This window comes from Protopterus annectens, chromosome 5.part0 (genome assembly GCF_019279795.1).
Source record: "Protopterus annectens isolate FY-2018-M chromosome 5.part0, PAN1.0, whole genome shotgun sequence".
NCBI lineage: Eukaryota > Metazoa > Chordata > Ceratodontiformes > Protopteridae > Protopterus > Protopterus annectens.
Window position 1 is genome coordinate 1,758,946,131 of NC_056735.1, and position 22,512 is coordinate 1,758,968,642.

General features: G+C 40.2%; 1 protein-coding gene across 1 annotated transcript in view; it reads left to right on the top strand.

The window, feature by feature from the left end:
- Nucleotides 1–22,512, top strand: part of RUNX1 (RUNX family transcription factor 1) — a 254,787-nt gene that overhangs the window by 33,818 nt on the left and 198,457 nt on the right. Inside the window, exon 3 of the mRNA XM_044071554.1 lies at nt 21,327–21,431. Within this exon, the coding sequence (XP_043927489.1) occupies nt 21,327–21,431 (105 nt within the window). The remainder of the gene's footprint in view (nt 1–21,326; nt 21,432–22,512) is intronic.

Consider the following 22,512-nt stretch of genomic DNA (forward strand, 5'->3'; position numbering starts at 1 on the left):
AATTGCATGTAACTCTTCTTTTTGTATGCGTAAAGGGAGTTCATTGTTGACTTTGCTGGAGGTCTTGTAGTAAGAGCTAAAGAGAAAAGAATGTGCTTGAATGAGTTATGTGACATTCTATATAAAGCAGCCACAAGAAAGGGATGTCTGTGAAGTCTTTGTAGTTTCTAATTCTCTGTTGCCTTTGTGTACTTCTATCTGCTTTGCAGAGAAATAATTTAACATAACTGGTATGTAATCCTACTGTACATGTTAGCTGCAGTTAGTATTGTTAAAGATCAGAGCATACCCCAGTGGAAGCATGGTATGGCACCCATTAAAATACTTCTTTCTACTTCAGAGGAACCTGTAAGAAAATTATGCTGTATCAAATGTTGTTTCACAGTGACTGAATCTGACATATCATATTTATCTTTTTATTTATTTATTTATTTATTTGTTTGTCTTTGTTTACTTGGAAAGTCTATTTTCAGCAGAGACCCGGAGAGGAAAGCGCCAGCAGATAACAGTATCTGTCAGCTTGGGATGACATGATAGACAGAACTCGATGCTTTGCCAGAGATGGCCTGCATCTGTCACCCCTGGGATTCCAGATAGTGGCCAAGGCCCTTGCCACTCCGATAGTGCCTTTTTTAGGCAATTCCCTGAAGATAAATTTACCACCATAACATCTGCTAGTAAGCGCACCCTAATGGTTATGCTACTCAACGCTAGAAGTCTAAACCTCAAAATGCACTCGCTCAAGTCACTCCTCAAAAAGGAGAACATCAACATCTGTGCAGTAACAGAGACCTGGTTCAAGGCTCCTGAGAGCACCCCTGCGCTACCAGGTTACAATGCATATCACACCTTTCGGGCCTCAAATCTGAACCATAGCCCTAAGGGATGTGATGACCAAATCCCCAAAGGCGGAGGTGTATCCATCTTCATAAAAGATACACGCACCTCCAGACTTGTTGCCCAACATAACGCATCATAAATACTTCAGGTACAGTTATCACTGGACAAAACTGCATTCCATGTTGCAGCCTGCTACAGATCCCCCAAAATGTCCGCATCTATATTACATAATCAAACTTTTAAAAGTTCGAACGTCATATGGTCGACACCATATGATCAAACTTTTAAAAGTTGAAAATGTAATAAAAAAAATCAACCAAAGAAAAAACCTACCTGAACAGTTTAAGTGTTGGGGCAAGCCCCCCTGCACCCCCCACACCCCATGCTCTTTAAATATACCAACTATGAGGTCGCACTACAGTGCAAAAAAGGGAAATATTTCCATTCCATACTGTATGGAGATCCCCATTGAAACGCTCAAACTTTTAAAAATTTGATCATATGCTGTCGACCATATGACATTCGAACTTTTAAGAGTTTGACAACGTGATATAGATCCCAATGTCCCAGGACTCCCACTCTGCATTCCTAGACACTTTGGAAAATATCAAGGTCCAGCCTAATACCCTTATTCTGAGAGACTTTAACTACCCATCCATTAGTTGGAACAACTACTCCTACTCCAACTCTTTTGCCAAATGTTTCCTGGAATTCATCAATTCCAGTGCCTTGGACCAACTCATCCTCACCCCCCACTAAGCGAAACAACATTCTTGACCTAGTCATTACAAACATGGGGGACCACTGCTCTACTCCTTTGATAAACCCCTCCATGGTTAGATCTGACCACAAGTTAAGATATCCTAACCCCACCACCCCCAAAAAAGAAAACCACAGTGAAAAACTTCTCCAAAGCTAATTTTGAGCTTCTAAGGACAGAAGTGGCAAGTTTCATGTCATCCATAGAAATGGGGAATGGGAGTATGGCTGCTGAATCATACACCAAGGCACTGTATGAGGATTTACACAATTGCATAGATAGGGCCATACCAAACAGAACCAAGATGGTCTCCACTAAAAAAAGGAAGCCAATCTGGTGGACCCCTGCTATTAACAAACTCTCCAACAGAAGAAAAAAACTGTTGCAGAGCTCTCCGAAAGCGTGTGCTAACAATAATAAAAAACATCATAAAGTTATTTATACTTCTCTCGAGTGAACTGCTTTTGAAAGCTCTGTGTTGCAGAAAAGGGTAAAGTCGGATGACTGGAAAAAAATTCCCTGGAAACTCTGATCCTGCATCAACTCCATCAAAGCTAGTTATGAAAACAAAATCGCTCCAGATACTAAGGACAACCACAAGGCTTTCTTTAGTTATGTCAAGAATCTGCACAATGGCACCACTTATACTGAACCAACTGATATTGCCAATATCTTGGCAGACAGGTTTAGTGAGAACTTTACTCCCTCGTCACCCACAAAGTGCCCCTCCACATACCCGAGGAATACCAACTCCCTGTTATCACGACTGCACAAGTAGAAACCGCACTGACTAAAGCTAAGACTACAGCTTCCATGGGACCAGATAATATACCGGGCTGTGTCTTGCATGATTTACTAAAAGAACTGGCACCACATCTGAGTTCCCTGTTCAACTACAGCCTCAGTTCTGGCTTTGTCTCCACTGAATGGCGCACTGCTACAGTCATCCCACTCCACAAAGGGGGTGCGACTACTGACCCTGGGAACTACTGCCCCATCAGCTTGATGAGCCTGATATGTAAGGCTATGGAACATATTATTGCGGATCTTATAAATAAGGATATAGGGAACCTTCAAACTCTGGACCCCACGCAGTTTGAGTTTGTGAAAGACAGATCATGTCTGCTCAATCTGATTGACTTCTTCAAAGCTGTCACCAGAGTGGTGGATGAAGGCAAGGCTGTCCACACAGCCTACCTTGATCTAGCCAAAGCCTTTGACACCATCCCACACGCTGGAATCATTGATGGGCTCACTAAACTGGGCATTAACCCGTACATCATTAGATGGGTTGCCAACTGGCTCACTGACAGAACCCACATGGTGAAAGTAGCTGACTTCAAATCTGACTAGTGGGCAGTTACAAGTGGAGTCCCACAGGGATCACTTCTGGGTCCTCTCCTGTTTGGTATCTACTTCTCTGAAGTTCAAACCAACAACGAGGGACTCTGGTTAACCACATTTCCAGATGACTGCAAACTGGGAGCTATTATTGATTCTCAAGCTGATGTGGACATCCTACAAAAAGGCCTAACAGAAACCAACAACCAGTGCCAAAACCATGGCCTTAGGCTCAACACCAAAAAATGCGTCATCATTCCCTTTGGGAAAAACACAGTACCCACAAACTACCATATTGATGGGAACACAGTTAATGCTGAAGGTGTTATAAGGGATCTAGACACACAGGTAGATAGCTGTCTCTCCTCTGACAACCGTGTCGCCACTGTAGTTAGGAAGTCCTTCTACATGGCACATCTCATCACAAAAGGTTTCTCATCCAGGAAAAAATAAGTCATTATCTCTCTCTACTTGGTCCTCATCAGACCCATTATAGAGTACAATGCCCCATTTGGCATGTACAGCGCTAGACACCTTCAAAAACTGGAAAGGCCACAGAAGTTCCACACTAAGAGGATCTTAGGACTCAAACATGTGCCTTATGCAGATAGACTTAAAAAAATTAAACTTTACTCTGTCTCGTATCACCTACTTAGAGGCGATCTCTGCTTAACATACAAAGCTCTATCTGACTCAGTTTTGCTAGACATGCTTCATCTGAAAAAAAATCCCAATCCCTCCATGCTACTCATTCCAAAGACATCAACCTTATCACCACATTAAACAGAACCTGCTGGAGGGATAGGTTCCTAACTCAGAGACTTCCAATACTCTGGAATAAACTCCTCATTCATATCAAGCGGACCATCTCACTGGCCCTCTTCAAGAGAAATCTTGATGAGTGGATGGGAAATAGGAAATTTACCCCAGGGATCACTTCAATCGGATTGTTAGATAGGGGCGCAGGGAACTAATGTCTGGTAAGCCAGATGACTGGGAACACTATTGGGCTAGACTTGCACTGGCTCCAGAGCCATTAGCCTAGTACTTACCTATGAACCTAAGATGTTGTTGTTGTCTTTCGGCTTTTCCCGGTTAGGGTCGACACAGTGGAACTCCGGTCCACTAATGATTGGCAGTAGATTTTCACAAATGCCGAGGTGCCAGCTCGACATTCAACCTTCAATGAAGGCACGCCCATTTACGCATGTCTTTCAAATGCCCACCCAACTGCGGGGAGGACATGCAGACTCCACACAGAAGGCACTCCCCGCACTCCAGCCGAGAATTGAACGGGAGAACCTCTGACAAACCATTTTTTTTTTTAGATATATTATATATATAGAACTTAAGACAGCTAGACACAAACAAGTAATTGTTCTGTAGTAACACTGTACAAAGGTAAAACAAGTATTTCTTCTGTGGAGACGTATCCCAGTGCTCAAAGCTCCTTCTCAGTTTCCTTTAACTGAGCCCTATTTGGGTACTTCCTGTGCTCTTTACTGACTTTCTTGCCCTTTTCAGCCTGCAGTATTACTGCTGTTCCTAACTATTAGACTGGGTTTAAATTCTTTTGGGCAGGTTGATCTAGAGCTGTTGTCCACGCTTGGAAGTCTACAAGTTGAAGCAAGTACCCCTTCCTCTCTGCTTGGGATGGCTTGCACCACATATATAGAGCCTGACTTGTAAATGCAATACTGCCTATCCTAAAAAAATGAATAGTGAACGTTGCTAGTAATAAGTATGTGAGTGCATTTGTATTATAGCTGTTGCCCTGTTGGAATGAATCACAAATTAATATAATATTATCATTATAAACTAAGCTATAAGCTTATAGATTTTCTGGATAATTTCCTGGTCATTTATTTTAATACCTTTCAGCATTCAAATTGTGATATGCATGTGTGCTTTACGGCGTTTTTTTTTTTTTTGCTGTATCCCTTTATACATATCAAAATACATCACATCCTCATGTAACATCACTAATTTCTGTCTGCATACAAGTCGAATGTAAGTTGGAGCAGCTCTATGAATTCTCTATTAACTTCTCCTGCTAAGCAGTCCCACACATTGATGCGGTGTCTCATACCAAACCACTGGTATTTAGATTTTCTCACATTGTAGAAAGCATCTATCTGCTGTGTTTTTGTGTTTTCTTACATTTCAAGTGTATCAAATGAAATGTTAAACTAAGACCCATCTGTCTGAGTCGGTAGTGGCTTGGGTGGATGTAAAAGATCCCACAGCATATAACAAAAAGAATAGGGGAGGTTCCGTGATGCCTGACCAAATTTCCTTTAGTCAGTATGAATACCACCTCAGGTCTCCACTGAAAAGAGGTAAGTGGCCTAGTAGAAGTAACTCAGTCAACAAAGTGTAAATAAATAAGTAAATAAATAAAATTTCTTCACTGTACCTCATATTTTCCCACTTACAATTTCTGTATTTCAGAATTTGTCAGTTTTACTTCTATGCACATTTATTTACAGTATAACATATACATAATTACCAGGGGCCACCATGATGATCGGTGTTAAAGGTCTCTGCCTTACAGCTCCAGGGTATGGCACTCATTCTTAATCTATGGTCACTGTCCATGTCATGTCTGCATGTTCTACCACTGGCTGTGGGAAATTTCTCTGAATACTTGGGTTTCCACCCATCTACCCAAAATATGCTGCTATGATTATTATATGATTGTTTACTCTGAAGTGCCCATATGCATTATACGTTTGTCATGGGTATATAAAATTGCCATAAAAGAGTGAATAATAGGGACTGCATCAGGTATTCCTGTGCTGTTGGACTCTAGTCCAAAGCATTGTAGGGCTACTTTACTTTATGTCTGTGCAGAATGTGAGGGGCGGTATCATGTGGAGAACTTTGGCACTGTGGAAATGAAGAGTATGGATTCATCTTTGTACAGTGGGGAGGAGTTTACAACTCAGTTGAAGATATGGCAGAAAGCTTAATTGGATGGCAAATTTCCCAAACTGCAACAGGAGTACAAACACCTTTAGACCTTTAGGAGTACCTAGTAGTTTGTGTGGCAGTACGTCAGTATGGTTCTGTTGTGCCTTTTATGGGCTTAATGTCCTAATTCTCCATGTATGCACACTCCTGAGTTGTCAGAGGATATTTGTTGCAAATGTTGAATTTCTACATACAGCATTCCAATGAAAATTCCTTCCAGTATGAATTGTCAGTAACAATAAAGCATTGCTTACTTTGGAAGAGTATAAAATCTTATTAAATATGAGTAATATAAAGTAGTTTAAATGTGCTCTCTGTCATCCAGTTGTAAAGTAGGTTAGCAGGAAATTGTATGTAAACATTCTAGGAAAGTAATCAAAACTATGTACATATGCCATAAGCCATTACAGTATGAAATATTGAAACTTATTTGTGAAAGAACCGTACTGAAGAAGAGGTTCAGCCATATGACTAACACACCAGACAAATGGGCAATTTTTCCAAGAGGCAGTTTGTTTTAGCATGAAATTACAGGGCTGACAAATAGAAACCAAGATGTATGATCTGAAAGAGTAGAGCATTTGATGTATACCACTGATATGGGACATAATGTATGGAGGTGGCATGCAGATTGAATTCAAAGTGTTTGTCTTCCGAGAAGTTTAACAATTTACTTATTTAGTTGGTTTTATATATTTATTTTTGTATGTTTGCAATTCGTTATAAGCTAACCACATAGGCAGATTTGAGATAGACTTATCCAGGGCCAGAAATCCATACAATAGCTTATAACATTGTTAAAGTCAAATAAAGTAATGTTTTAAATCAGAGAGACTTCAGGTAAAATATTCATAATAAGTTAATGTAGAAAATCCCAGAGAATTCAGGTAAAAGATTCATAAGCTAATGTAGGAAATTATAGAGACTTCAGATAAAATATTTATATTGCATATATGAAAAAGTAATAGTAAGCTAGCATATACAGTTATTATACACAAAGGTATTACACTTTATATTTGTTAAGTTCCTCAGTTAGTATTGTACTTTTTGCTACCTATATATTGATTGGAACACACTTTTCTTGAAAATATGTTCTTAGTAGTATTTTTTGTGGATTCTTATAGAGTGTAATTTAGGCAACAGGATATGCAAAAAACACTTTCACGCTTCTTTGGTCAGGAATCGGTAACAGGCATAGGTAGTTTTGAGCTGGGATATATCTGTTTGTTTCTAAACAAAGTGTAGTTGATCTCATTTCATTTGCCAGCAGCTATGTAGTTCCATTTGGGAGGGCCAGTCTTTATAAAAGTTAGTTAGTTCTCAGTGAGGGTTGATTCTGTGTTAGCTTTGTATCTACAAGAAATTCATTCATGGGCAGTCACACTAATTGTAATGAAACGTGAAAATAACTGTCAAGAGAAGTAATGAGGCACATGCAGTTACTGTGAGCCATTTGGCTTTGTAAAGTGTCATACACTGGTACTCAAAGAATGTAGGGAACCATATACATATCCCTCAACTGTCCATATTTTTGCCCCTTATTTTTGGTCTTTTCCTCATAACATTTGCATTTCTTTCTGGCAAATCACTGAGCATTGTGTCTTTCGGCTTTTCCCGGTTAAGGGTCGCCGCAGTGGAAGTGTGTGAAATTCGCTTTAGACAATAAAGGAGATATCGCTGGGATCGAGTTGAAAAATGACAGCCTTTACATTGGGGTTCTAAACAAATGTGCCTATTGCAAGTTTTTGATTAAACTATTGGCAAGCAATGAAGGTAAACTAATGTATTTGCATAATTTTGAGATATTTATCTCACATTTTCTCCATATCCTTATAAATGAAAATGCAAAGCAGTCACATTTACCACAGAAGTTTAATTTGCATTACAAGTCCATTCATTTGTTAGTCAGTGAGTCAACAGGTGACTTACACATTTTTTTAACTCTATGAAGATCAGAATGGTGTGAGTTCTATTACCACACTTGCTGCTTGGATTTATGTTTTAGTATTGACAGTGTAGTGCAGCCTTGGGGAAGATTGTTCTTTTAACATGTTTTCCTTCAGATGAGCAATAAACAAGCCTCTACTGCAAGCACTTTTGTGCCCTGTGCTCACAGTTCACTTATTCATTGCCACTTGCTGGAATAGGAAAGTATATCAACTCCCACTAATTAGATCTCCCGTAACAACTTAGCTCCCATAGCCCTATCAGAATCCTAACTCTAACTCTAAAACTCCCTTCCTGCTCCCTAACCCTATAACTCCCTTTCTCTCCATTGACCTAAAATCACTTCCCCCCTCCTGCTCCCTAACCCTAAGACCCCCTTTTGCTCCGTATCCCTAAGACCTTCTTCTCCGTCTGTAACCCTAAAACTTCCTTCTTGCCCCCTAAACTTAAAACTCCCTTCCCTACTCATACCATAATTCACATTCCCTCCTACTCCCTCACTACATCCACATTCCCTCCTACTCCCTCACTATATTCACATTCCCCCGTACTCTCTCACAACTTTCACATTCCCTCCTACTCTCTCACTACATCCACATTCCCTCCTACTCCCTTATTATGACCATTGCACATTCCCTCCTACTCCCTCACTATGATTGTTGCACATTCCCTCCTGCTCCCTCACTGCAGCCACATTCCGTCCTGCTCCCTCACTGTGGCTGTTGCACATTCCCTCCTACTCCCTCATTATGACCATTGCACATTCCCTCCTACTCCCTCACATTGACCGTTGCACATTCCTTCCTACTCCCTCACTACGGCCATTGCACATTTCCTCCTACTCCCTCAGTACAGCTGTTGTACATTCTCTCCTACTATCTCACTGCATCCACATTCCCTCCTACTCTCTCACTATGGCTGTTGCACATTCCCTCCTACTCCCTCACTACGGCCATTGCACATTCCCTCCTACTCCCTCAGTACAGCTGTTGTACATTCTCTCCTACTCCCTTATTACAGCTGTTGCACACTCCCTCCAACTCCCTCACTACGACTGTAGCACATTCTCTCCTTCTCCCTCACTACATCTACATTCCCTCCTACTCCCTCACTACATCCACATTCCCTCCTACTCCCTCACTATGGCTGTTGCACATTCTCTCCTACTCCCTCATTACGACTGTTGCACATTCCCTACTACTCCCTCACTATGGCCATTGCACATCCCCCCCTAATCCCTCAGTACAACTGTTACACATTCCCTTCTACTCCCTCACTACAACCATTGCACATTCCCTCCTACTCCTTCACTACGGCGATTTCACATTCCCTCCTACTCCTTTAATACAGATGTTGTACATTCTCTCCTACTCCCTCAATATGGCCATTGTACACTCCCTCCTACTCCCTCACTACAACTGTAGCACATTCCCTCCTACTCCCTCACTACATCCACATTTCCTCCTACTCTCTCACTATGGCTGGTGCACTTACCCAAGAGCGGCCTTAGGTCGACTGGTGCCCTAGGCAAAAGGGCTCCACGGCACCCCCACCACACTACCTGGTGCCCCCATCCTGGTATACTTACACCAAATAAACACTGAAAAAGTGCCCCTGCTAGACCGGCGCCCTAGGCGGCCACCTAGTTGACCTATGCCTAAGGCTGGCTATGCACTTACCTCACTTGAACTTGAATAGTGTGTTCTTATAGGCTGTGTTAACTGCTTGCTTGAACTCCTATCTAAGTTTGAGTGTGAGCAGCAGTCTACCTGAGCTACAAGAAGCTAGAGTTTTTAGCTTTAAGCATTTGTAGAACACCCAGTAAACAAAGCTCCCATCTGCCTGATGTGATGATAGTGCAAGTAGATGGACGTGATCCCCTAAAACTATTGAAAAGATTAGATTCCTTTATTAAAATCAATAACATAGCACAGTCACAAAAAATTCACACCTTTTATGTATTTATTTGCTTGTTTGCTTATCTATTTATTTATTTATTTGCATTTTTTGACCAAGCTAGAGCACAGGTCATCATGGACCATTTTCAGACTCCACCATGAAGGTAAAAGAATATAGAAACAGTACTACTACTACTAGTAATAATAATAATAATAATAATAATAATAATAATAATAATAAAAAGAAATAAGCAAGGACATGTTACACAGAACCGGCAATTAACAATTGAATACAAAGCAATAAATAATGCAACATAGAATATCTGGCATGGATATGTCCTAGAACAGTTTATCAGCTAAGTAACACATTATGTATGGATATGCAAAGTGCTCAGGGCACAAGATTGCCTCTGAGTGGTTAATTTGTAGTTAAGTGTGAAGTCTTTTGGGTATGTGGGTGTTTTTCAGAACTAGACTACTTGTCTCCAAGTGACATTGCATTTGTAGCATTGTTACTTTGTTTCATTGAAAAGATGAGTTCTAAATTTAGGGAAAGAAAGTTTGTCAACTATGTGTTTTGAAATAGATCCCTATATTTTGGAAGCTGTGACCAAGAATGAATCTTTGGTTTACCTTAGTCTGTTGAATGTAGAAAGAAGTATAGGGTGCAGTTGGACAGTAGTAAAAAGTTATGCAGAGATTGTCTTTCTGAAAGGGGGCTTGTACAGACTGGAAAAGTTTCCATACCAACAAGTTTGAAAAACGTAGAGTCTAGTAGGAGGGTGGTTCTTTGTAGAATGGAAGATCATTTGGTTTGGCTTGTGTGTAGCAGTGGTGTTCTGTCCAGGGGAGAGTGTAATGAATCTGTAAATGTTATTGGAGGTGCATTGAAGCAAAAAGAGGATCCTTTTTGATGTGGAGACTATTAGGGGTCTCCATATTCTAGTCATAATAGAAGGACTCTTTTGCCTATAACAAACCTTGAGAAAACATGAATTTGAAATGTAAGATTTTTGCAGCCCATAAAAATGTTTGTTGATTTTAGCCTTTATGACTTGAGTGGGGTACTGAAAGGTGAGTATAACATCTAGCCACATTCCTAGATATCTGTAAGTTTTGAGGGTTTCAAGGGGTTCTTTATTATCATGTGTAATGTATCAGCTGGAGGAGTGCTTGCAATGTTCCAAATAACACAGCTTTGGTTTTCCTGATATTTAGTATAAGCTTGGACTAAAGTAGCCAATTAATGTATTTAGACTTGTCATCTTATAGAAGGTTTGAGATGAGAGCAGTGGAGAAGCCTGACTTGCAGGTAGCCACATTGTCTTCATAGAGTATAATTAGCAATGTGGGAAAATCAGAGTGGGGCTTGTTAGACTGAAAACATAAGAGAGAATTGATATTTGAAGAAAGCTTTTCTGGATGGGGCTGTTGAGGAAGAGGAAGATGCACAGCAAAGGGTGTATTAGATAGGAGGCTCTTGTACCACTGTGTTACTTGTGAGCTGATACCAACACTACAGCATTGCTTCATTGTAACTGTGGATATTACTTGTATGCCTAATGTCATCTGTTTTAGTACTGTATGTCTTACAAAATTGTTCTAGTACCAAAATGTTTATTACTGTTCCCTTTGGTGTCTTTCTTTGTTGTGATGTTGTCTTCATTGTGATTTATTCACCCAGGTTGTGTCTGAAAATGATCTTACACTAGCCTTGTAAATAAATACATTTTAACAAAATAAAATAAGTTTAACGGGTGGGGTGGTCAGTGGTGTTAAAGACCTTTGATAGATCAGTGAAGATATCCTTGTGAGGTTAACATTTTCATACTTTGAAGATGTCATCAGCAAAGCTATATATATTGCTGACATCGTGCTATGGCCAACCAGAATCCATGTTGATGGGGATGCAGTTTTATATGTTTGAGCTATCTGTAAGCACACAGCTCAAATATTCAACAAAAGTTAAAATATTTTAACATTTCTCCTCAGCAAGATTTTGTCATAATACTTCTCCCTTCCTCAGAATATTATACTTAACCTGGTTTAACAGTATTTGTCTGTAAATCTATATATTACTTGCTAAATTACATCACTCCCCTCTCATTACACTTTTGTAATGCAAGACTCTTCCACATCATTTCTTAAGTAATTAAAAATTTCGTTACAGTCATACATTTTAATTATACAATGCACAAGTTAATACTTTTTTAAAACTTTCCATAGTCCTTTGATTTATAGTTTTATTTCTAACTCTGTACAGAAAGCATCCTGTCACAATGCAAATCATTACATTTTGATGGCTGGTATTCACAGAGAGCTTTGCAGCTGCATAACCCACACTGCTTGGATCCAACAAACAACAAGGTATTTCAAATGAATAACGTGAATCATAAGGTTCCTTAGGGAGTTAGCAACAGATAGAGGAGAGGACAGACTGCTCTAAGGAGCATTATTTTAGTCATTTTTTTCTTTGTTTAAGCAATAAATTAATTAATACTGGGCAATCCCCATGCGTGGTTTACTTGCTATTTTTACACTGATTGTTGGAGCTATAATTTTATAATTATATGTTTATACAGTACTAATAAAGCAAGTATGTCAGACAGGCGATGTTTGCATTCAGTTATCAATATTGGGTATAGTATTCTGTCTTAATCCCATGTTTGATTTAAAGTTGTTCATTAAACAAAATAGTTAAACACACAAATTATTTACCATTTAATTTGAGATACAGGAATTAATTAATGACCATAGCATTATTTTAGTTGTATCGTATTATCAGCAGGTGAACACCTATGAAACACTGGAAAAGTTAATTAAAGTCAAACCATGACTTTGTTTGAATACAGCTTGAAGTATTTTTTTTGTCTGAGTTTACTATTAGGTTCTCATCTTACATTATTAATTTTAGTTTGCTGCAGACATTAGTAAGGGTATTAATAAACAGTATGAATAGTGTGAGGAAAAGTGCTGGGCAGTGAGGAACTTCAGAATATATGTTTCCATTTGCAAGTTTGTCACATATGACTGTTGCCACATTGTAGATAAGACAGTATACAAGTTATTGCAGTGGACCTTCTGAAGGAAGTACAGACCGCTTGCAGAGCAGAAGGCACTTTTTTAAGCTATATCTAGTACTACAATCAAAAGCAGTTCATATGTGTTATTAGAAATCATGTCAGTATTAGAATAAGAGTCTGCAAAAGTGACCACCCAATTCTAAAAGCACATTGAGTCAGGGAGGAGTCCTGCTTTTTTTAATATAGTCACGGGTTTTATTATGTAAACATGTCTGGTCTAGGCAAGAGGTCATAATTTTGAGATGAGTCTGTAGTCTGCAGGAAAATGTAGTTTGGGTACTTTATGTTAGAGTGAAATTATCCATACTAAGGTTAGCATGTCAGATGTCATTGAAATATTGCAGATTTATTCTGGCAGTGTTTGGATATAGAATTTTAGAAGTAAATCTAATTAGTTTGTCAGCTGAGGTAATAGTTTAGCAAATAGTTTGAGGACTGAAGTATTTCAGAAGAGTCAGCTGTCAGAGTGTTAATAGATGTAATAGTGATGAGATGTAGCTCATTTTACAGTGATTTGACTTCAGTTCAACGTGTTTTTTGTGTTATTTGCCGATGTACATTGTTTTTGCCAGAGGTATTTTTTTCTTGCTGCTCTAACTGTATTACATTCAGCTATTCTGAAGTAGTAAAACATTGGTATAATCATCTGAACTGGTTTAGCTACAGACTGGCCATTTTTTTGTTAGTTAGTTAGTTAGTTAGTTAGTTAGTTAGTTAGTTAGTTAGTTAGTTAAGCAGAACATTTTGATTTATGAGTCTGTGCTACTAGAAGGAAAAGTTATTTTGGGATCTGAAGAAGTATATTAATGACTAGTGCATGTAGATCAATATCTATGTATCAAGGTAATCATTTAATTGAAACAAACACGATTATAATATGGTACTGGCTCTCATGTGGCATCAATGTTATATATGAGAAAGTGATTAGGGAGAATGTTTTTCTTGTTTCTGTAACCGTAATGAGCATAGAGAGGAATGGGTACTTATAACATTGGGTAACAGACCCTACTGTTTTTATATAGGGTAAACTAATCACACTTTAAAAGAACGTATTGTAGAACATGTTTATGACCTCAGAAAACAGACTATTTCTAATGATTGGGTAAGCATGTAGTTAATAATGATGATACACATGCTTTTCAATGTTATGTATTAGAATTATTGAAATCTAATTTGAGAGGTGGTGATTATGAAAATGTTACTGAATGCATGGAACTTAGATGGATTATATATTGACAGGCAGATAAGGGCTTTGGATTAAATGAGACTGTATCTTTGAAGCTTTAATTGAAATCATGTGCTCTTAATAAGTGATTTAATTGTGTGTATATATTTGATTGTTTTATTATGTTATTTGTTTTTGGTCTCAAGAAGCACCTGTGGCGTGAATGCGCTTACCATTTCTGTTAAAGTTCTAGAGTTATTTGCCATGTTGGTCGGTCAGTTTATTATTTTTCATTCCAAATAAATAGGTGGACCCAGGAAAAGCTGAACAATCCAGTATTATAAAAGTTGTTTCATTTATTGAAATATATAAGCACTTTAGCAGTTAAACTGCTTCTTCAGATGTAATACAACAACCAACTAAGGTCCATTAAATACTCAAGCCCTTGCATACTTAATTAATCACAGCTGTAGAACTGTGAGAGTGCTATTGAGAGACTGAATTGGTTAAGATTTATTGAGGGAGAAGATATCAGGAATGACAGCTGATTGGAGGCGAGACTTCAAGGAATATGATAAAGTCTTGGATATCTTTTGACTGCTAGATGATGCACCGGAAAGCTAGTAATTGCTTTAAAAGGACACTGGATAATTAGAAGAAAGGTGGGCAAGGGAGAAAGGCAAAACTGTCTGTTGCAAGTATGCAGTGAGAGACAGGCAGGTCAGAGCACAGATTTGTTTTTCATTAACATATTTTTATAAATTTTCCTTTAGTAGTCTAATTCAGTTTTCCTTACATTTTTCTGTAGTGCAAATTTCCTTGAGATTAGTTTGCTCAAAACTTTGTGTTGTTTTCTGTGCTTCCCTTTATGTTGCTAACTTTGCTGTCCCAGAATTGCCAGTGGACAGAGAATGTACAGAACAAAAATAGGCAATTTATGCTGCATTTTGTTGTTTTTCCCCAAGTTTATGTTATGTCAGAGCTAGTACATATAAGTAAGGCGGGGATGTTAGAAGGCTTGTTTATGTGAGTGTGTGTGTATTTTCACGTTTGCATGTTTGTTTTCATGTGGATACATGTGTGTGTGTGTGTGTGTGTGTGTGTGTGTGTGTGTGTGTGTGTGTGTGTGTGTGTGTGTGTGCGTGTGTGCGTGTGTGTGTGTGTGTTTTCTTTTAATAGTAGTATTAGTTAATTTGATTCACTTTGAACTTGTACTACTAACAAACCAAAAACAGTTGTCTTTGCTCCTGTCATGCCCTTCAGAAGCTGAAATTAACTATAATTTATCTTCTTATCCGTAGTGCTAGTTTTCCTTCTTATTATAGGGTATGCAAATGATGCACATGGGGACTGTTACACAGTAAACAAAGAAGGGGAGGGTGTGTCTGAGATCCCTTAGTTTATGTTAAAATCAGTAAACTTGGGCCACATAACTGTAGTTCATGTGCTATAACTCTGGGCTGTCACAGGGATGCCAATGCCAGGTACAGTGCTACCATGCAAACCTGTCTCATTTTTACAGTGGACAATACTACTTCAGTGGTGTCTTATCCAAATGAAGAACTATTGATGTTCTTCGTGTTTCACTGTTGCAGTCATCACACTTAGGTTATCTGCCTGCAGGTAGCCCTCAATCAGCCCGAATACCAGAAACTTAGTATTTCTGTGTCAGTTGCTGTCGCTCCATGACTGGCGTCAGGTCATCAGGGATATAAAAACAGGCAGCCAACACCATTACATCAGTCTATCTTGCCGAGGAGCCCAAAGCAGAAGCAGTTCACATGAGTGCCGGTCGGCCGCTACCTGAGTTTTCATTTCCAAATTGAATCATCCTGAAGTCTTCTAAAGCTAAGTACCCCATTGGGGATCCTTTTTTCTTGCTCTAACCGATGTCAGAAAAAGTTAACAATTGTCTCACCTGTGGAAAGCAAATACCATACCAAGATTTCCGTTCTTACTGCATCACCTGTTTAGGCCCAGACCACGACGTACTTCACTGTCAGTTTTGTGCTTTGTTCAGCACCCAAACTATTTGTTGTTGGGCCGTTATTGTTGCTAAATACTTTCGCTCTCGATCTCCGTATTCTGAAATGGCTTTGGTAAGCCATCTGACTACCGATCTTCCAAAAAAGCGTAAGGATAAAGACAGAGACAGACTGCACAGGTCCAAAACTGCCGATTATGCTTCCGTTAAGCTAGTCGCCAGTTCGCCGGTACTCAGTGAGGTGCTTTTAGCAGCCCCTGATGCCTACTTCGATGGATTTGCAGGCCGCTACCGAGACCCGTTCGGAGTCCGGTATGCCGCAAGACTCTTCTTTGACTATGGAACCTGTGGATGTCTCTACCTTGGATGGGTCCAGAGCTACTGTGCAGGCACCAGCTTTTGAGGAAGTTCTTCGCACTACCAATATTCAACACAAACCAGTGACTTCTTTCGTGTCTTCAGTTCTGTCTAAAACTACCAAGTTTCTAAGGCCAAGAGTATGAGCTATGCCTAAAAAACAAGACAACCCAAACCCAAGCACCTGCTTCCTTACCACAACATCAAATGCTTAAAATGGCAGAAGACCTAATTATGCTGATTAGAGGAAGCCAGCCTTCCCCTGCTAAGAGAAAAAGAGATTTGTCCCCAGCAGCTGTAACAGACCAAGAGTCTGACGACTCTGAGGTTTCTGAATATGAAGACATGCCTTTATCTGCTTATGAGGATTCAGATGCAGAGGAATCCATTCCCTCTGCTTCTCCTCCAGAGGATTTTTCTTTTGGTGAAACCCTACATACTTTAGGAGAGCATTTCCACTGGAAATGCCAAGACTTTCCTCGGTCCAAAAAGAGTCAGAGAATTTTTAGGTTTGCCACATCATAGACCTTTAGCAATGCCCCCAGTTCTGAATGTTGTGGATGATGTCTTTATGGAATCCAGTCTAAATCCTGATACTTTACCCCCTGCTCATAGGAAACCAGACAGGTACTACAGAGTTCCTGACTCTCACAAATTTCTTTTCAAAAATCCTACTGCTAACCCAGCGGCCATCTCCCAGGGGCCTAAAGGTATAAAAGCAACTACAGCTAAGAATCCCATGCCAAGACTTTCCTCGGTCCAAAAAGAGTCAGAGAATTTTTAGGTTTGCCACATCATAGACCTTTAGCAATGCCCCCAGTTCTGAATGTTGTGGATGATGTCTTTATGGAATCCAGTCTAAATCCTGATACTTTACCCCCTGTTCATAGGAAACCAGACAGGTACTACAGAGTTCCTGACTCTCACAAATTTCTTTTCAAAAATCCTACTGCTAACCCAGCGGTCATCTCCCAGGGGCCTAAAGGTATAAAAGCAACTACAGCTAAGAATCCCACCCCTTCAGGCAGGGATTCTAGAGCTTTAGACCGTAAAAAAGTATATACCTCTGCAGCTCTTGCCATTAGGGAATTGAATTGCCAGTTTCACATGCTGAAGTACCAGCAACATATTATGGAACTTATTAAGCATAGATTAGCTACCTTTACAGACTGTGCAGAAAATAAAGAATTACAAGAGCTTATGCATTCTGCAAGCCAAGTCAGCAAGCATACTTTGCAATGCAGCTTTGATGCCCTAGAAGCATCTTGCAGGGCAGCAGTGACTGGTTCTGTACTGAGAAGGCATGCTTGGCTTAAGGAGCAGACCTTGCCAAACCATGTCAAATCAAAATTACTAGACACTCCCTTGAACAAGGGCAATCTTGTTTGGCACCAAAGCAGAAGATGTTCTTAAAAAGATGGAAGAGAAAGCTAAATCTATGCAGACAGTCAAAGATTTCTTGCAACTACAGCCTCCTAGATTCAGTAGGCATTGCTCCTTGAAGCATTGGTCCTTTCCAGCACCCTCTAGGCCATCTCAAACTAGACTCAGGGGAAACAGATCCCCCCCAGACTACAGTCTCAGGGTATGCAGAGATCTAAACAATGGAGTGCCTCCACTTCAAAGACAGGGAGTGCTAAGCCACCCCCTTACGGAAATAATTCACAATGACTTCTCAACTCCTCTCCTTACCTCTGCCCAATTGCTTGTGCCCATAGGAGGAAAACTTGCCCACCATGCAAAGAACTGGACCTCCATCACCAAAGACTGATGGGTCCTCAAAATTGTATCCCAGGGGTACAAATTTTACTTTCACTCACTGCCAAAATGAAAAAGGTTCCCAGACCTTCCTCCAAACCAGTGGGCAGAGAAACAAAACCAAGTTCAATCCCTGCTCTCCATAAGGGCAATTCAACCTGTTCCTGCAGAACAGATAGGTCAAGGGTTCTATTCCAGACTTTTCCTGGTACCCAGAAAAGAGGGTACTTGGTGTCCATTCCTAGATCTTTCCATTCTAAACACCTTCTTGGTGGTACCAAAATTCAAAATGCTCACCCTTCAGCAGCTTCTTCCTATGCTGGCCAAAGATGCCTGGTTAGCCACCCTAGACCTAAAAGAAGCCTATCTGCACATCCCTATCAGGGACTCATGCAGAAAATACCTATGCTTCAGGGCAGGATCTATGCATTATCAGTTCTCTGCTCTTCCCTTTGGCTTATCCACTGCTCCTGGAATATTCACAAAATGCCTGGCACTAGCCATTGCGTACTGCAGACAGAGGAAAATTCAAATTTACCCATACTTGGACAACTGACTGATTCAGGCAGATGGTCAGGAAATGCTGTTTTAGCACCTGATATTTGTAAAGAACCTTCTAACCTCCCTGGAGCACACTACCAATGAAAAGAAATCAAAACTAGTCCCCAGTCAAAATATTGTATTCCTGGGAGCAAGCTTGGACACAGCATTCCAAATGGCATTCCTTACTCCAGAAAAACAAGCCTATCTGACAGGCTACTTCACTCAAATGGCCACCAGAACCCAGCTATCTGCAAGTAAAATCCTGCAGGCCCTAGGGTTCATGGCCTCTTGCATCCTATTAATTCCATATGCCAGACTGTATATGAGGAAACTTCAATGGTACTTGAAAAGTCTTTGGTGCCAACATTCTCAGGACCTGGAAACTGTCATTCCTATCATACCTTGTCTAAGGACAGAGTTTCTTTGGTGGGCAGCAGCATGCAACCACAACAAGGGACTTCCCTTTACTCAACCCCACGCCGCCCAGACCCTAACCACAGATGCATCAGACTATGCCTGGGGGGCACACCTGGATGACAAGTGCATTCAGGGCCACTGGAGCCCAAGTCAAATTCATCTGCACATCAACCAAAAAGAGATACTAGCTGTTCAGCATGCTCTAACAGCTTTCAGATCCCTAATCTCACCAGGACCCTTGCTAATAAAAACAGACAACACCACAGTTATGGGGTACATCAACAAGCAGGGGGGAACCCACTCTTTTCCACTCTGCAGGCAAACAAAACTCATTGGCAGAGGACTTAAGCAGAAATCTCCTAGACCCACATGAGTGGCAATTACAGCCCAGCACCTTCAGCCTTCTAACCCAGAAATGGGAGACCCCAGATGTGGACCTCTTTGCCTCCCCCTGCAATCACCAGCTCAGCAAATTCTGCACCAGGACACCTCACAGCAGGGCCTGGAAAGTGGATGCCTTATCCTTCCAGTGGGAAAACATCTCAATCTATGCATTTCCCCATCTGCCCCTTCTCTCAAGTATATTACTCAAGATAAGACAGGACAGACCAAGGACAATCCTGATTGCCCCAGACTGGCCACACCAGGACTGGTACACACTACTGCGCAGCCTGTCACCAGTGCCACCCTGGCACCTACCCAGAGCCCAACCCTCCTCACTCAGCAGGGGGGACAGATCTTGCATCCGCAACTGAAAACCCTGAATCTTGCAGACTGGCTTATTGCTTGAATTCTCCCCCAGTGACCAGACTAAGCAAGCAGGTGCTGGACGTCATTCTTGAAGCAAGAAGACCCAGTACAAGGAAATCCTATGCTGATAAGTACAAAAGGTATTGCTCCTGGATTCAATCTAAAGGAGAGGACACAGCACTGCCCTCCCTACCTCTAATCCTGGATTACTTAGCAGATCTACTCCACAGAGGTCTATCCTTCTCCTCCATTAAGATCCATGCCTCTGTCATCTTGGCTCATTACAGCACTGAGCCACATCTCTTCTGTCACCCTCTCATCAAACAGTTTCTGAGAGGGGAAAACAACCTAATTCCACCAAGGAGAGCAGCCATCCCTGCTTGGGACCTTAACTTTGTACTGGAAAAGCTCACACTACCCCCTATGAGCCTGCAGCATCAGCAGAGTTAAAATTCCTCTCTTGGAAAATAGCCTTGCTTCTGGCCATCACTTCAGCTAGAAGAGTGTCTGAGCTACAAGCACTTATGGCTGTGGAACCCTTCATTATTTTTCATGCTGACAGGGTCTCCATCAGGACTAATCCTTCCTTTATGCCTAAAGTGGTGTCCAGTGTGACTCTCAACCAATCTATCCATTTGACAACCTTCTTCCCTAATCCTCAAAATAAAGGGGAAAGGATCCTGCACTCCTTGAATGTGCACAGACAGCTCAGATTCTACCTGGATAGGACTAGTGTATATTACTCACCCCTTACAGGGGTATTGGTATTTACTTTTTACTGGTGGCGATTTTCCCACCATAGCTTAGCTCCCTATTGGGGGGCTCCTGACATTTTGGGCAAGAAAAACTGATGTAATGGCCTCGGCTGCCTGTTTTTATACCCATGACAACCTGACATCAGTCCTGGAGTGACAGCAACTGACACAGAAATACTAAGTCTCTGGTATTCAGATGGACTGAGTGCTACCTGCAGGCAGATAACCCAAGTGTGATGACTGCAACAGTGAATACACTCAAACATCTACATTTATGGTAAGTGTACACAACTGTACTTTTTTGTTATTTCATGTTTCACACTTTTTTTTTGTTTTTCCCTTCCTTAAAACCCGGGCAGTCCACTGAACTAAGGATTCCCAAATCAAAAGATGGAATATTATAATAGCGCTGATGGCCTAGTTTTCCTTTTTCTGTTTCTGTTTCTTGGTGAGATGATGATGGAAGATGGAAGCAAGGAGACATTTCCTTGTCATCATTGTCAGTGCTGAAATCTGTGGCCAGAGCACATAAAATAGTTTAACATATGTCATATGTTTTTGTATGGACTAGGTAGGTAGGCTGATTCATATAAAATATTTCTATTAATGACTAAACATGTTCTGTATTGATATCAGACATGCACAAGGGATAGCAATGTTGTTAAAGTTTTTCTTTAGATGAATTATTCACAGACCTTAATGTAATGTAAAATAACTGTTGCTTATTAAACTAATAGCACACTTTCTGTCTATAGGGAAAAGTTTTACCCTTACAATTACTGTTTTTACAAATCCACCACAAGTGGCCACATACCACAGAGCCATCAAGATCACAGTGGATGGACCACGTGAGCCCAGAAGTAAGTCTTACACTGTTGTACAGTATTGACTTAATACATGGTTTTATGTTTTACACTGAAAAATGTTGCTGTTTATGCTCATTATCAGAAAAGAGATAATTAATGCAGCCACTGCCACTGATGCTTGATATACCAATCTGTTTTCAAAGTTTATCATAGGTCAGGGACAATTTAATGACTCACACTTACTCATATTTCAGCTTTCGAAAGGAAATGCTCAAACATGTATTCCACTGTAAACTCACATTATAAAATTTACAATTACCCAAACACAGACATTTTCAGCTTCACACCACATTATAATATAAACACACCAGTGGAGTAAATAAAGCCACACACACACACACACACACACACACACACACACACACACACACACACACACACACACACACACACACACACACACACACACACACACACAAACAAAATGGGTTCATGTTAGCACACACCTGCAATCATGCTCAAATTAGAAATTATTAGACTTTTACCCCATTACATACATTCAGTTAGGTGATGCATACTTCCCATGTAATAATTAAAAAAATAAACATTCCCTCCCCATGTTTCTACTTTCAGTGAACTGTGAATCAATAAAATTGCACTTTCATATACAAACCATTGTGTTCAACTAGGTCTCAGTTCACAAGTCTTTGAATAGTGCTTTCTCATTTATCACTCTGTCACACTTTCAGAAAAATATAAACACATGAAGCTAGTCACTATTTGTAATGTTATCTCTCTCTCTCTCTCTCTCTATATATATATATGTATATATATGTCAGAGTTTGATTTATTTTTCCAGCACATGAAAAACAAAACCTAACAACATTACTATTTAAAACACACTCTGCAAGCAGAAATTCAGTGTTACTAGATAATACAAATGCTAATCTGCTAAAATCAGGTTTTATTTATGGGGTGTGCTACATTTTCATTTTGTCAGTGATACATTAGGCTGTACTGATATGAATGCTAACATGCTCATGGAACAGTACTTAGACAAATACTCCTGCAAGTAACACTAATTTGTTAATTAAGGGAAGCACTCTGATTAAACTGTATAACACAATTTCTTCAT